General features: G+C 37.4%; 1 protein-coding gene across 2 annotated transcripts in view; it reads left to right on the top strand.

Moving 5' to 3' along the window:
* The window catches only part of col4a6 (collagen, type IV, alpha 6), a 138,987-nt gene that overhangs the window by 65,839 nt on the left and 57,133 nt on the right, over positions 1–16,015 (top strand). For both annotated transcript variants that reach the window (XM_056258933.1, XM_056258932.1), the window contains exon 4: positions 1,853–1,930. In XM_056258933.1, coding sequence (XP_056114908.1) covers positions 1,853–1,930 — 78 coding nt within the window. The remainder of the gene's footprint in view (positions 1–1,852; positions 1,931–16,015) is intronic.

The following is a 16,015-nucleotide window of genomic DNA, read 5'->3' as shown; positions in this document are numbered from 1 at the left end:
TATAAGATTTTTTTTCAACAGTCAGGATTTGAGTGATATATTTTTCTCTCTCTGTCAGTCTCTACTTCTATGTGAATCCCTCTGTAGAGTTCCTGGCCTGTTTCTGTCAGAACAATTAGTGGTAAACAAGAGATCACTAGAAGGGAGCTGAGGCCTGTACAGGGCAGTCCCAGCTTTCTAACCTACTTTTTACTGGTTCCCTGTCTTGTATCCCAGGGTTTTCTTTTTAAATCCGTACTAATTCTCTTACCCTTGCTTTCACTCTCTTTATATCGCTTCATTATTTGCCTAAGCCAAAACCTCTATGTCACAGAAAAATGCAGTCACAAGTTGGAAAAGTTGCAGGCTTTGTGGAGTCATGTGACGTTCTATATATGGAGACAGGTTCCACAGGGGGCCTAACATCAGCTACACTCACACAGACAGACGCTGTACACACACATATCCTTTGTGATTGGTAAATAAGGGCTTGGTTATCAGTTTAAGACCTTTGAGGTTTTTTTCTAGATGGCTGTCCGAACACCCCTGACCCTTTGGCCAAGTACCCACTGTCCAAAACCTCATGGGGCCCTTATCCCCTCTTGTCTGCACCTTTTCATCCTTTAATCAAAGTGAAATGCTATCCAATGACCTTTGAACTCCAGCAGGGGCATGCCGCTTAAAGGACCCTTATATGTATGTGCAGCTTTCATTAATCACATTATTCACATGTCTGCTCAATGAAGGGGATTGGATTTCACAGAGCTTGTCCTACAGGTTAAGAAAGGGCATGTTGTTATGTAGATCCTGACATTTATGTGTGCATATAATGCTTTTCTCTTGTGGCAGATGAAAACATGAGCAAAAATCATAATCCTGAGCCATAACTACTGACCAGCAAGCCAGTACACTGGATAGTAATACTAACGTAATACTATGTGTAAATATAAATGCTTTGTGTGCAATGATGTCGATTCGATTTTTTTTTTAAATCAGTAAGGATGCATTTAAATTGATCTAAAGCAATCTAAAACAAAAGATTTCTATCTCAAATAAAAGCTGTTCTTTTAGAGCAATGGCTTCTGAAAATGTAGCATGGAATAAATTACATTTTAAATATATATTCAAATAGAAATGTTATTTTAAATTGTAATAATATTTCACAATATTAATGCATTTTTAATCAAATAAATGCAGCCTTGCAGTGTAAGAGCCCTAAACATTTGAACAGTTGCATACATTTGAAATGTTAAGAGTCTGTTTAAAAACTGTGTGTGAATGAGGTTTTTTTTTTTTTTTTTTTTTTTTTCAGAGAAAAAAACAGCACTGAAAAGAGATAAATGATTGGGAAGGGTGGGACAAGCACACTTTGGAATGTGATCTCAGCATGAGATGAGGGGACAATAGAGCTAATATGTATCTTTGTGTGGTTGTGTGTGTGCGAGCGCTCTATAGGGGTTCGGTTTAATGGTTAGAATGTATAGGGTAACTAATCGTCTTGGCCAGTATGAACACAATAGACTCTAGTCCCTGTCTTCCTTCTTCTTTTTTTTTTTTTTTGGTATTCTGTACCAGAGGCTAAAATCCAGAGAGGGATTTGTCTTTTGTTCCTCTGTGGGATCACATACTGTACCACTTTCTGCTGTCCAGGTGATCTTCACTGCCCTGCAGGGAAACAAACAGATCAATCCTAGTGTAACAGTCTCTTCCACAAACTACGCTACAACTTATTGCTGTGTTACACACATTCAGACACATAATGAAAAGTAATAGGTGCTTATAATTAATTATATGGCTGTGGTATTTTATTGACGTATGACTCTGACAGTTGTACAGGATTTAATCTTGTCCCTCTATCTTTGTTTGTGTTCAGGGGTCAAATCTGCAGGAGCCGTGTGCGGGCCGGGACTGCAGAGGAGCGTGTCCGTGTTTGCCCTTAAAGGGTAGCAGGGTGAGTGATGAGAAACTGTTTGCTAATGTTGAGACTGTTCATTCCACTCTCCTGACCCCATTCAATACATCATACATCACTGCTAACTGCAAATTTACCTTCAGAGCTGCAAACACCTGCACGTGCAGTGTCACTCATACGCACACAAACAGATCTCTCACGTGTCAGGCAGCCACATGAATGAACATTAACTGAGAAACCTATCTCTTAGATTACACAGAACGTGTTTTTCCATTCCAATGCGCTATTTATTTTCAATTGTTTTTCTATGTAAACACGTATATGACCGTTGCGCTTGCACCTTTTGCAGCGCCTCGCACGAGCACCGTGTTTTTAAGACGCTTTTACACGCAGCGGCGCTCATAATAATAATAATTCGTTACATTTATATAGCTCTTTTCTGGGTACTCAAAGCGCTTTATATGGAAGGGGGAATCTCCTCAACCACCACCACAGGGCTGCCAACTTTTGAGTTCAGCTTAGAGTGAGATTTTGGGGGGCGGGGCTTGGGTTATGGGGGAGGGGCTTATTGAGGGGCGTGGCTTGTTGTGGGGAAAAATACAAACACAAAATCCTTGCATTAGCAGAAGTGTATTAAATATATATTGATTGTCAAAGTATTTGGTATCTGTACAGAATTTCTTGGGAGATTTACATTACATTTAATTTTACATTTAACATTTTAATTGACATTCTGTTCTTAGAAAACAATAATTAACATTAACTACTAGGCATGTCCATATTTGTCATCTGGAAATGCTTTTGTACTGTTTTTATGATAAAGTTATGTAAAATAACTGCTCAGTGCTGCAAAACAAACAACTCTGCTATTGCTAACTTAATTCTATATAAACTATATAACAGGCCTATTACCAGCCTAAACTGGATGGAGACAAGGAGCGCCCTGTAACTCACTCACCTGCCTGCGTTCACAATTCACACGGTGCAGATGGGAGGGAGAACGGCTGACTACACAGTTTATGGGAATAAATTGTGTATTTCCCTCACAATTGTCACAAAAAACTCACACTGTCTGTCTGGTCTCCAGAGCCGGTCCGAGCCTTTTGGGGGCCCTAAGCAGAATTTGATTTGGGGGCCCCTCCCACTACGCAAAGTCCCCTGTGCTTGACGATTATTGACACAAATGTCACACAATAATGATACATTATGAATGAATACAGTAAGGTTATGTATTAATACAAAATAAATAGGCCTACTTAATAAAAAATAGATGCCTACTTAAATAAAAAAGTTTTAACTTTTACTTTACTCTTTTACTAACTCTTTAAAACTTCTTAAAACAAACCGTCTCAAAACATATAAAATAAATGATTTGCTAAAATAATGACAAAACTGAGAAATCAGAAATATAATAAGAGCAAGGGTTCAACAATGACAATTATTGTTGAAAACTGTAAAAATATTATTATTTCTCAACTGTCTCAATACAGTGTAACTGTCCACTGGGTTGTGTTGCGAAAGACACGCAAGCTCGCTTAATCACCTCTCTGCCGTCGTGCGCGTGCGCGGTTAGGAGCGCGCCGTTAAGAGCTCAACACATCTGTCTCGCATGCACGCTCGCTCGCTCGCTATAGATTACAGGATATTTTAACTAATTTGCGGTGAAACTAGTCGATCACGAATGGCTCAACTGGTAGATCTATAGATAAACTTATCTTTCAGGCATTTGACCGACCGGGTTGACACTTCAGCGTGAGAAATCGGGGGTGTGGCGTGAGAGCGTGAGAATTGGCTCAATTGCGTGAGTCTCACGGTGAATGCGTGAGAGTTGGCAGCCCTGCCACCAATGTGCAGCATCCACCTGGATGATGCGACGGCAGCCATATTGCGCCAGAACGCCCAACAGCTTACTGGTGGAGAGGAGACAGTGATGAAGCCAATCAGTATATGGGGATTATTAGGAGGCCATGATGGACAGAGGCCAAGGGGCAAATTTGGCCAGGATGCCGGGGTTACACCCCTACTCTTTTTCAAAGGACATCCTGGGATTTTTAATGACCACAGAGAGTCAGGGCCTCAGTTTAACGTCTCATCCGAAGGTGCTCTTTGACAGTATAGTGTCCCCGTCACTTTACTGGGGCGTTAGGACCCACACAGACCACAGGGTGAGCGCCCCCTACTGGCCTCACTAATACCTCTTCCAGCAGCAACCTGGTTTTCTCAGGAGGTCTCCCATCCAGGTACTAACCAGGCTCAGCCCTGCTTGGCTTCAGTGGGCAACCAGTCTTGGGCTACAGGGTGATATGGCTGCTCATCAATGTCAGTTCCAAAACAGTGGACTAATCAAAAGACTCTGGAGGCGGGGCAAGCGTTGTGAGCTTGTAGCAAGTTGGCAAGTATTTCTGTTATTGCACCACATCTCAAATGCGCGTTTTAAGACTCTCAGATTCTGCGCTGCACATTTTTTAACCATTTCTGAGACAAAAAGATGCGTTCTGCGTGAACAGGCCCTTAGACTAGGGGTTTTAATCTTTGGCCTTCGAGGTCCACTGTCCTTTTAGCTTTTGCGCTAACCTTGATCAAACTCATCTGCCTATAACTTTCTAGCAATCCTGAAGACCTTGATTAGTTTGTTCAGGTGTGTTTGATTAGGGTTGGAGCAAAGCTCTACCGGAAAGTGGACCTTGAGGGGCTGTTTATACGACACCGTTTTCAACTAAAAACATAAAACTTTTTATGCGTTTTGGGTGCCCGGAAACGGGTTTCAAAGTGCAATTTTTTGAAAACGGTCTCATTGTAAACAACAAAAACGCGAATCTCTGAAGACAATTACGTCATGCACATGCATATTATGGGGTTAGTCTATAGTGTTTCATCGTCATCTAATGGCCTGGCAGCAGAATACAGGGTTTATAGTCGTTTTTGCGGATCCGTGTGAATGGGGATCATTTTGACAATGGAAATGTGTCTGTACATGGAAAACTCAAAGGAAAAACTTTTCTGTTTTAAGCATATCGTTGTCGTGTAAACGTACCCTCAGGGACAGAGTTGAGAACCTGTGTCTTAGACATTCATATCTTTATCTTTCTTTCTTTTTTATTCACGAATTGCAATGCAAACGTTATTCTATTTGATTATTATTGCAATCTCATTTACACACTAGATATGGAAACAGAGTTCAAGAGCAAACATAGAGCCAGTCACACAGTCAAGAGTTTTTTCATCCAAAACTAACTGATAACAGACAGTTTTAGGCCACGTTTACTCGACAACAATGTACTAAAAACTGAAAAGTTTCTCCTTTTACATTTTTCGTGTACAGACGACACCATTGTCAAAACAATCCCCGTTCACAAGGATGGATGAAAATGACTAAAAACACTGTATTATGCATGCCAGGCCAGTAGTTGGCGATGTCACTGTAAAGAAACACTACGTGCCTATTGACTAAACACGTAATATGCATGTGCATGACGTCACAGTTTTCTCAAATTCACGTTTTTGTTGTTTACAAACAAACAATAACAATATCATTTTCAAAAACGTGCACTTTGAAACACGTTTTCAAAAGTTTGTGTTTTCAGTGTAAATGAGTGGCCAAAATGCATAATTGTTTTAAACGTTTTTAGTTAAAAACTGTGTCATGTAAATTGCCCCTCAGATGCCTTGTTCACACATAATTATGAAAGTCACAAAGTCACTGTACTGTTGGTAACAGCATGTAAACAATCTGATCATAAATTAGATGTGTTGCAGTTAGAAATACAATTTTGACAAGAAATAAGTTTAAAGTTAAACTTTTCAACTTCGGATCGCTGGACATATCCACATCACTCATGTGAAATGAATGACTTCTGTTCACTTTATCGCTGTGTTAGTAGTAGTTTCACTGCTCTTTTCATACTCATAGCTTGTCACTCTCATTTGTTGCTGAAGAAAGTCACTTGGCATTTTGCTAACACCTACATTATTGCTATAGCAACTAATGCTTAAACCAGATATCACACTGACTGAACAAACATATCATATTTTAGTGTGTGGAAAATAACTTTGTGGACAGTAGGGTTTAAAATTTTGACTTGAAAAAACAAATCAGAATTTAATGCTTTGTCATTTTCACTATTTATGCTAAAAAAAAACACAAATAAGGAAAATAATTCATTTAGAATCTTGATTAATTATCCCCACCTTAGAGACATGCTGGTAAGAAGTTACACAGTGCAAGATAAGTTATTTGGCAAAGTACAAGTCTTTACAATGCTAGAATCAAGAGCAGGGATAGAAATATTTATACCCCGTAGATATAGATTTCAAGGCCATTTAAGGTTGCCAATCACAGAGATGTGAGGCAGTGTGCATGAGTGAGGGAGATGGGTGTTTGCCAAGAAGACGACGTGTCTCCAGAACTGGTATGACTTTGGAGTTGATCCAAGCCACTGTTGAGTTTTGATCCCTCACACCCAGTCAGTGTGCCATGACTGATAGCTGATTTTACTGATATGTTTACTGCAAGGTCTTTCAAAAGCATACATTATGAATTTCACATAACAGGGCTCCAGGCTAACATTTGAGGGCAGCAGCACCGGAGGAGAGGAGGGGAGGGGAGGGGGCTGGGCTGGGCTGGGCTGACAATAAATCACTGAGCTTGAGTTGAAATGTAGATAAAATTAACATTAATTTTTATCATTCATAATGTCTAAATATTCATTCAAAAGCAAAACGAGTGGGAAAATATATATATTAGGGAGTGGGAATAGCTAATAAGCCAATAAACTTTAATTTTTATCATTCATAATGTCTAAATATTCATTCAAAAGCAAAACGACTGGAAAAAAATATATATTAGGGAGTGGGAATAGCTAATAAGCCAATAAGCTCTTCTCTGGAGTCACCTACTGATTACAATGGTAATTTAATGTTTTTTTTTTTTTTTTTAAACAAGTGTAGGTTTTTCTACATCTTGAAACTTTTACTTTTATAAATGGGGACAGTATTTCAAGGATGAACAAATAATGCTTTGGTCATCACATTAAAAATAACATTTAAATATGATAATATTAGAGTTTGAAGTGCTGGAAAACAATGTGTGAAGTACTTGAAAGCATTTGACTATTTCTGCCACAATACTATGGTTACAGTTAGTGTTAATACATTAAATCTGTGGTAAATGTAGCTGAAAGCCTTCTTGTTTCTCCTGGTTTCCACGTCAGTGCTGCTTGATCTGATATCTCTGGGAAAACTCTTCACCGAATTTGAATGCTTCCCATTAGATCTCGCAGCAATGTTATTAATTCAGTGGTAAATTCAATGGCTTTCTTCACCGGATCTTCAAGTGCTGTGCAGTTACGGTGTCGCGTGATCGAGATCAACCAGCGAGTAGCTCGTGCTGCGCTGACCTATTTTTGGCCCGAACTGATAAACGGTCTGTGAAGCACAAATGAGTAGCTCATTTTCGTTCCGCTTTCATTTTGGTTGCATCGGCAGGAAAAATTGTTGCAAAATGAGACAATTTGGTCTCAGTCTGGAGCCCTGTATAATCATAGAACTGTCACTTTCTAGAAATGCTGAATGGAAACATTTCTAAAAAGACAATTACATTTCATTGGATGCTAGAAATAGAAATTAATTCTGAGAAAATACACATATTTAAAAGTTTGGGGTGAGCAAGATTTTTTTTAAATAGTCGAATACTTTTATTCAGCAAGGAAGCATTGCATTGATCAGTGAAAAGATCGTTACGACTTTTACATTGTTAGAAAACATTTATGTGTCAAATAAATGCTGTTCTTTTGAACTTTCAATTCATCAAGGATCCTGAAAAAATGCATCACAGTTTCTACAAAAGTACAACAGCACAGCTGTTGATGATAATAACATTGATAATAATAAGAAATATTTCTTGAGCGGCAAATCAGCATATCAGAATGATTTCTGAAGGATCATGTCTCACTGAAGACTGGAGTAATGATGCTGTAAATTCAGCTTTATCATCACAGATTACTGTAATTTTGATCAAATAATAAATCTAACCTTGGTGAGCATAAAATACTTCTTTTAAGAAAATCATACTGACTCCAAAGTTTTGAACAGTAGTGCAGGTATAGGTATATTTTGATGTTGTGATGAACATGAATTGTTATCATAAGATGTGTGGTGATTGCCAATTGCAGGAATGTTTGGGCAAAGAAAGTGCATCATAAGCACTTTTTACTTTCCTTTTTTTTTGTACTAAACATTTTTTTTTCACCTAATGAAATTAATGGTAAACTCACATGCGATGAAGCTGTTTTGCTTAATGCAGGTGACAGTAAGAAAGTGGCCATATTTGCCAAAATGGTCATATTTGCATGTTCAGAGTAAACAGTTCTCACACAAAGACACACAGAGAATGCTCGTGGTTCATACCGCATCCGTTCCATCTTCCCTGATGTATGCCAAGATTTTGGCATGCGGGACAGAAGTGCTCTCTCAGGGTCAGGTTTATTGTTATTTGTGTTCCATTCACACCTACAAGATGAGAGATGTATTTTATGAGCACAAGCTCACACATGCCAGTCAGTGCCACCTGCATGTTTTCCATGTACTATTGCATGACAGTGATAAGACATTATATTTCAAATCAGTGGTTGTTTTGCTGTTTGGAACCACAAACTCTAATGAAACAAACAGGAGGATAAACAAAGGCAAAAGTTACTACTTCCTTTCCTGACATAAACATGGACATGTGCATACAACATGATTTATTTGCATATAAGTGATGCAGGGTTTTCCACAGGCATGAGTAGCAAAAAAATAACCATAATAGAAAGAACAGGATGTTTCAACTCGCTTAAGTCTGCTAGTTTAGTTTCGGTGTCAAGTGTGGAGGAAGATACTGTGGTTATTGGAAGAACAGACTCATAGCTCTCTTTGTTCTGAACTTGAGTCATCATTTAGCAATACACTCAGGGCAACACACGTTGTTTAACATCAGTCTACCCGTGACAGAGACCTCGTGACCCAGGCTTTGCTCTGTCTATGTCCGAACCCTTGCAACTCAATGCACCCAACCCTGACTCAAAGTGGGCACAGTGTCAAGTTTGAATTGAGCTGCAGTCGGTGTCCAGCGCAGAAAAAAAATAGATGTGGTTGTTTAGCTGCCATTACCTTTGATTCCAGTAATCCATTGACACAAAAGACATGGCCAGAGTGGTTAAACCATCTTTGAGCCTGACTTCACCACCACCAATAGAGCTCTGGCCCCCAAAATAAACAGGAGCCAATGTGATGCAATGCAAAGTGAGTGAGCTCTGAAAAGTGCAGTCAGCCGTACTGGGAATGTCTGCTTCAGAGGAAGATAAAATAAAAACACAGAGGGAAAGGGAAAGTTTACCAGTTAACCATATATTTATTTGCACCATCATTAAGGGGAAAAACATGCAAAATAATGTTACGCTTTAGTTTAAATCATCAATAAGATATAGCATTCAGAGTTGAAGGGATTAAGGGACAAAGAAATAGCACCGCCTTTACTTGACTTGCCTTAAATACACATACATAAGGACTTATTCTTTATATTTTGCAAAGAATCTGAAATTTAATACATAGAAACTACCATACCTGCAAGGTGAAACCCTATGCAAACCTAGCGGCAAGGTATGTGAAAGAACCATAAGAAAAAGCCAACCACATTGCTGCATGTAACCATATATCATGTCACATGTATTAAATGTTTTGCTTAGTTTAGTTTTGTTTTCTAAGCCACTACAGATGATTATATATACAGTGTGTATATATACACACACACACACACACACAGTATATACTGTGCACATGATATAAATGGTTAAATGGGACTGTAAATTATATAAATAAACCTTTTAAAAGTTTGCATTTATTTGATCAAAACAGTAAATTTTGTAAAATGGTATTCCAAAATTTAAATGAACTGTTTTGTTTAAATATATTTTAAAATGTAATTTATTCCTGTGATGGCAAAGCTGAATTTTCAGCATCATTACTCCAGTCGTCAGTGTCACATGATCCTTCAGAAATCAGTCTAATATGATGATTTGCTGCTCAAGAAACATTTCTTATTATTATCAATGTTGAAAACAGTTGTGCTTTTGTGGTAAAAAAAATTGTAAAAAAAGAAAAAAGATTCAGGATTCTTTGATGAATAGACCGTTCAAAGACCAGCATTTATTTGAAATAGATTTTTTTTGTAACAATGAACTAGAACAGAAGTCTTTTCTGTCACTTTTGATCAATTTAATGCATTATTTTTAAAAAGAAACAATCTTACAACTACCAAACTTTTGAATGGTAGTGTGTATATTATTCTGTATGAAGTATTGAGTTGTGATCTGTGGACACTAATGTAGTGTCGTAAATTTGATTTTTTTTTAAAAAGAAAAGAAAATCAAATGAAATGAAATTGTACATTGTTGTTTAGAACATTCTAGTGGAAATGTTGCTGATTTAAAAACTACATAACATGTTTTTTCTCGTGTCTCAAGAATCAGTGAGGCTTCATAAAAAGTGTTACCTCCATAGTTCTCAGACAAATACGTCAAAGGAATACACCTGCCTGCATGAGGCCATTCCTCAAGCATCTGTTTCCAGCTGTCTCAGAACCCTCCTTAAAGACAAACATCAGCCATGATGAGCCATCTTAGAGCGTTCTTCTTTGGTCAGCCACCCAACAAAAACAGGCGCCCATACTGGTCTCATTTGGACCAATAACATCCGCTTCCAGACAGGTCAGAGGTTGTAGGATGCTGACATAATGGTTAAGTTAAGGGCAGCCAAAGAAAAGCAACACTGGCTTTCATGTGTGTAGAGCATGTGTGACCACTTTAGCCATCCTTACTCAGTCTGTCCACTCTTAGAACATCCCCGGCCTTGATTTACGCTCGGTTAGGTTTATAAAAAGACACGTTGTCTGAATACAGTGGTGGTGAATAATGAGTATGTAATGTAATGCACAATATCTTATCTAGTCTAGTCTTATCACAAGTCACTTATCCCAGATGTCACAGTAGACAATAAATATCCAACATACACAAATTCTCAAAGTGAATCAGATAAATAGAATTGCAAGTGTTTGTGTGTCTGTTTATGCTGATGTTTCTTTCTCTTTGATTTTCATATGGTGATGTTTAGAACTTTTGTTGGACCGTGTGTAGTTTTCTAGAAAAAGGGTAAGATTATGTTCCTTAAAGGGATAGTTCAGCCAAAATTCTGTCCTCATTTACTCACCCTCATGTTGTTTCATCTATCTTTGAAACATAAAAGAAGATAATGAAACCTGAGAGATTTCTGTCCCATTGAAAGGTCATTTACCCAAATCTCCACCAAAACAAGAGTGTTTCTCTTCAAAAGACACAGTTTAAATAACTCAATTTATATGAATTACTTTTATAATCTCTTTCTAACTTTTAGAAGCATCAAAGTTTTGGTGGAATGGGTAGAAAGTTTGCATTTTAAAGATGAGTGAAAGTCTTATGTCATAATTTACCAACCCGCCTCATGTCATTCCAAACCAATAATTTTCATTTATGGGCGAAAGTCCACAGCTGTACAAGTTTTTACAGCATATAGGGGGGAAAAAATCACGTAAAACACTCAGACGTGCTGTTTTATCCCCCTCATCCCTGTGTAACCGATCGCTCTTTTTTTTAGAGGGGTCTGCCTCAAACACAAACACAATCCAAACAAACGTGAGTCATGTGTTTCGGCTACAGATGATGTAACCAAACATCTTGACTAGAGAGAGACATGCTTGAGGGGAAAAAAAATCTATAGCTGCTTTGCATCCCCAGCAAGCAATTTTGCATTTAAAAGACATTTAATAGCCGTCCATACACAGCCCTGACGTCTAGGCTAAAACCAGGCAAAATTTGTGCAGTCTGTGAAAATTTAATAGACGTCTTACCATAGCCCAAGAATAGACACACAGGCCACTCATAGAACATGTCAAAGAAATGAAACCCAACACCTTGTAATCACTGTTGTCTTTGCTTAAATGATAGAATATCATACATCTCGCAAGTTATTTTGACACAAACATACATGTAACCAAATTTAAGGTTATTTTGGCTAGAAGCGGGTTACTCATTGCCGGACTATATCGGGTCTAGTTAACCTAGACGGTGAAATGACGGCTATTGCTTGCTTGGTCAGTTATTGGAATTACATGTGCAGCCATGCAGTTATAATCATACTGCAAAGGTTTTTCACATAGTCGTATGTCACCTCTTGTCTTGCACACAATGCAGAGGCCAATTGGAGTCTAAATAACACGTGGTGGACAAAACTAGTATGGACTTGTATGATTTCAGTTGGACTAACTCAGCTAACAGTCTCATTCACTAATAATTGCGAGGATTTTTACACACAGGAGAACTTCTCACAAAAAATATCCGCCTAATTCACAACACGTTCGTAAGCACATGAATTTCTCGCCAAATCCTCGAGCAATGCCAAGTGTGCCATTCTCACCAGTTCTCACAATAAACACATTTTATACAGATCCAGAATACAATAATGCAGCTTTTCTTACTCTTTAACTATAGATGATGTAATGTATTTAAGATTAAATTGTATTATTTAGTAATTTTATTATATAATTTTATATATGGATTATATAATACAATTAATGCAACATACTTCAGTATATTTATAGTCGAGTTAGGATGAAATATAACTTCTTAATGTGATTATAAGGCCGTACAGAGTACCGTAAGTGCTTTTTTTACGTGTGTGTTTTAGTTGTTCCTATATTTTATTACGAAATGTTTGGTGAATGGTGATTTGTTCTTAAAATTTGTGCGTACGCATGCTTAATGAATGAAACCCAGGGAATGGACTCAGAACTTTGGCTAACATTCTGGCAAGGCTCTCTCAAAGTTATGAATAAACGTTTCTCCAGTGACGTTAATAAAATGATCATTAAGAGTTATCTGGTCTTTAATAATGTTCTCAACATTATTATGGTACGTTTGTTTCGAAACATTTTTAGTTGGACATTTTTTTAAATGTTACTACTTGTTTCAGAATGTTCAGAGAACATGATTCAAATGTAACATTTCCATAATGTTCCCAAATGTAACTTTCCCAAAATTATATATTAAAAAAAGAGAGAGAGAGAGAGATTCAGATAACATTTCCATATAATTCCATATCTAAATGGGAACGTTTGCAGAACTTTCTTAGGACATATTTTCGTTTTCTGTGAAATCATTTTCATGATGAATTATTGTTTTAGTCTGACTGAAATCTAACATTTAAAGTGTATGTAAACGCACTTACTATGAACAGCCAGGTGTCGTGTTGATCCAGAAGTGTAAACAATCCTTACTTGTTTAGATTAACCAAGTGTACTCAAGACTGTAACAAGACTGATAATGTCACATTTAGATGTAAATTATTTAGACTTCCTATATGTTTGCGTTCTGTATCCTTGTCTATGCTGTTATTCTAAGGCAAAAAAAAAAAAAAATCAGTCATAATGAGATTAAAGGAGGTGAGAGGTCATTTTCACAAAGACCCCAACATGACTTTTGGCTCTTGTAACTTTTGACCCCTGGAGTGATGTCTTGACCTAACAGGTTAAAGTTGTTAGAAAATGTCTTGGTTGTTAACCACACTTTCTTTGCATGAAACTTCAGTTGTGTCTTTGGAAATAAGACTGTCCCCTACTGGGGATCATATGTAAGTACCAGAGCAAAAATGTATGTTTATAAAACACTTACACGGTTGAACGCATCACAGAGATATCCATGCCAGCATAAATGTAATATGATTATACATATATCTGTACATAAGACACAATGATGGCTGCCATTACCAGTATAATCTGTATGATATGAGGTTACAGCAATGTAATTTTTATGACCTATATGCTGGTAGATTGCAAAACACTGTTCAGTCTATGCGTAGCGCTCTCTCTATCCAACTATCTTTTAAATCAATTTTATTCTTTTTACACATTGTTATTGCGTACACATAGATTATGGAGTTTTTATGTTTAAATGTCTTTGTCATGGATCTATTTTGTATGGAAAATGTATTGCCAAAAATGTTTGATGTGGTTGAAAATTGTGATAGGCTTTTGCTGACAGCCTTATCATGTTTGGTTTTCTTGTGTGCAGCTTTATTTAATAATTTCTGATTCTAATAACAATTTATTAGCCAAAATGTTAAATGTAAAAAGTGTGTCCTCTAAATAGCCATTGTCATATCTGTCATTTTATGTATTTTTTCAAATCATTTTAAGGTGCCCTGTTTTTATAGATTATTTTTTCACAGTAACAGATTAAATTTGAAATATAAGTTCCATGGTCTTTTAGCTCTACGGCAAACTTCTCCATGGTTATATCCAGCTAACAAAAATATGCTCTTAGAATGTTTTGTATTAAGTTATGAAAACATTATTTAAAAAAATGGATGTTTTGAACTTTCAGGAAACATTCAGAAATATAAGTGCCTCTAACATTCACATAAACCAAGAAAAAATATTCTTAGTACATAAAAAAATGGACGTTTTGAAGGTTTAAAAAAAAATCAGAAATAAAGTTTTCATAACTTAATGGGATGTTAGTGTCAGGCTTTGTCACGGCAGTCTTATGGGGACAGAGGACCCAGATGCAGAATGACCAAGGGATTGAATTTTATTGACAAGACAAGGCACAATAGGGATGGTTAGGAGTGAGGATGATCCAAACAGTAGGACAGTCAACAGGAGAAAGGGAAGACGGATGAGATCCGACCCGGGCAAAGCTGGGCAGGAGAACCGAGGAGATGGAGTAGCACCAGATCTGCCTGGTCTAGGGAGCAGCAGCCGGATGGAGAGCAAAAAAAAAAAAAAAGCCAAACAGAAATAAACTGACTCAGCACAGCAACTAGAGAAAAGAAATAAGCAAATTTAACTGCAGATAGAGAATAACAAAAAGGAAAATATTAGGAATAAATAACGACCAACAAACAGAGAAAAAAAAAACAATCAAAATAGAAACAAAAAATAATGCTTGAGAAACCTAGAGCAAAAACACTGGAACTAGACTACAGCAAACTCAAAAGAATAAAATGCAAAAATGAATAACATCATAAAGGCATTCTGAGAATGTTGCTCTAAGAACGTTTTCTCTCAATGTAATGAGAATGTTCTTCAAGTAAAAATGACATTGTAAGGACGTTCCATGTATGTTGTTCTCACAACATTTTCTCTCTTCATTACGAGAACATTTTATAATAACATAAAAACATTCAGCAGATAAACTAACATTACAAGGACGTTCTGAGGATGTTATTCTGAGAATGTTTTCTCTCAATATTACGATAACGTATATTAACATTATAAGAACGTTCCATAAACCTTATTTTATGTACATTTGTCCTAACATTTACAAAACTTTTAAAGAACTTAAGTGGAAGTTATGGGGACGTTCCCTGTTATATACATACAGTATACAGTATGTTTATACAGACATAAACAATCTCATCCAATCAGGCACAGTCTTGTTTACAGTATGCTGCAAAATTAGTTGATAGAGAAGCAAACCAGGTAAATGTTCCAATAAATTTATGAAAGCTTTAAGTAGATTTTTAATGATGAAGGTCTCACACAAAATCATTAAATTGTTAAATGCCAAGCAGTTTGTACATTTTGCATGCACACTTAAACACACTGTGACTCATTCATATATCACATTAGCATGCCTGCAGGGTTAAGTTTTGAACACAGAAAGACTGCTGAGTCAGTGCGTGTGTTTTCTCTGGTGTCTGCCTGGCACTGCTGCTTCTTTCGCTTCTACATGCGGGGTGGTGCACTCCGAGAAATTTGGTTATCAAGGCTGAATCACTCAGTCCGCACCCTACCCCTTTCTGATGTGTTTCCTAATGCTGCTTCCATCACTGCTCCCGATGAACACATGGCGCGACAGGTAAAATCAGGCCTGAGCCTCGCTGCCCACGAACAATAGTTCCTACCAAATCCTCAGAGCCAACAGGACTGAGCCGGGGGAATCTGTTGGCTCATGGATTCTGTTGGACGTTCCGACAGGAAGTGAGGTGCTTGCTCACTAGCCTGGCGAGTAAGACTGGTTGGCTTAAAAAGGCAGAATGAGTTCTATTGTGTCCATT

The sequence above is a fragment of the Rhinichthys klamathensis genome, unplaced genomic scaffold, assembly GCF_029890125.1.
Source record: "Rhinichthys klamathensis goyatoka isolate OS25496 unplaced genomic scaffold, OSU_Roscu_1.1 h1tg000161l_1, whole genome shotgun sequence".
NCBI lineage: Eukaryota > Metazoa > Chordata > Actinopteri > Cypriniformes > Leuciscidae > Rhinichthys > Rhinichthys klamathensis.
This window is presented reverse-complemented; position numbering and strand designations above follow the sequence as displayed.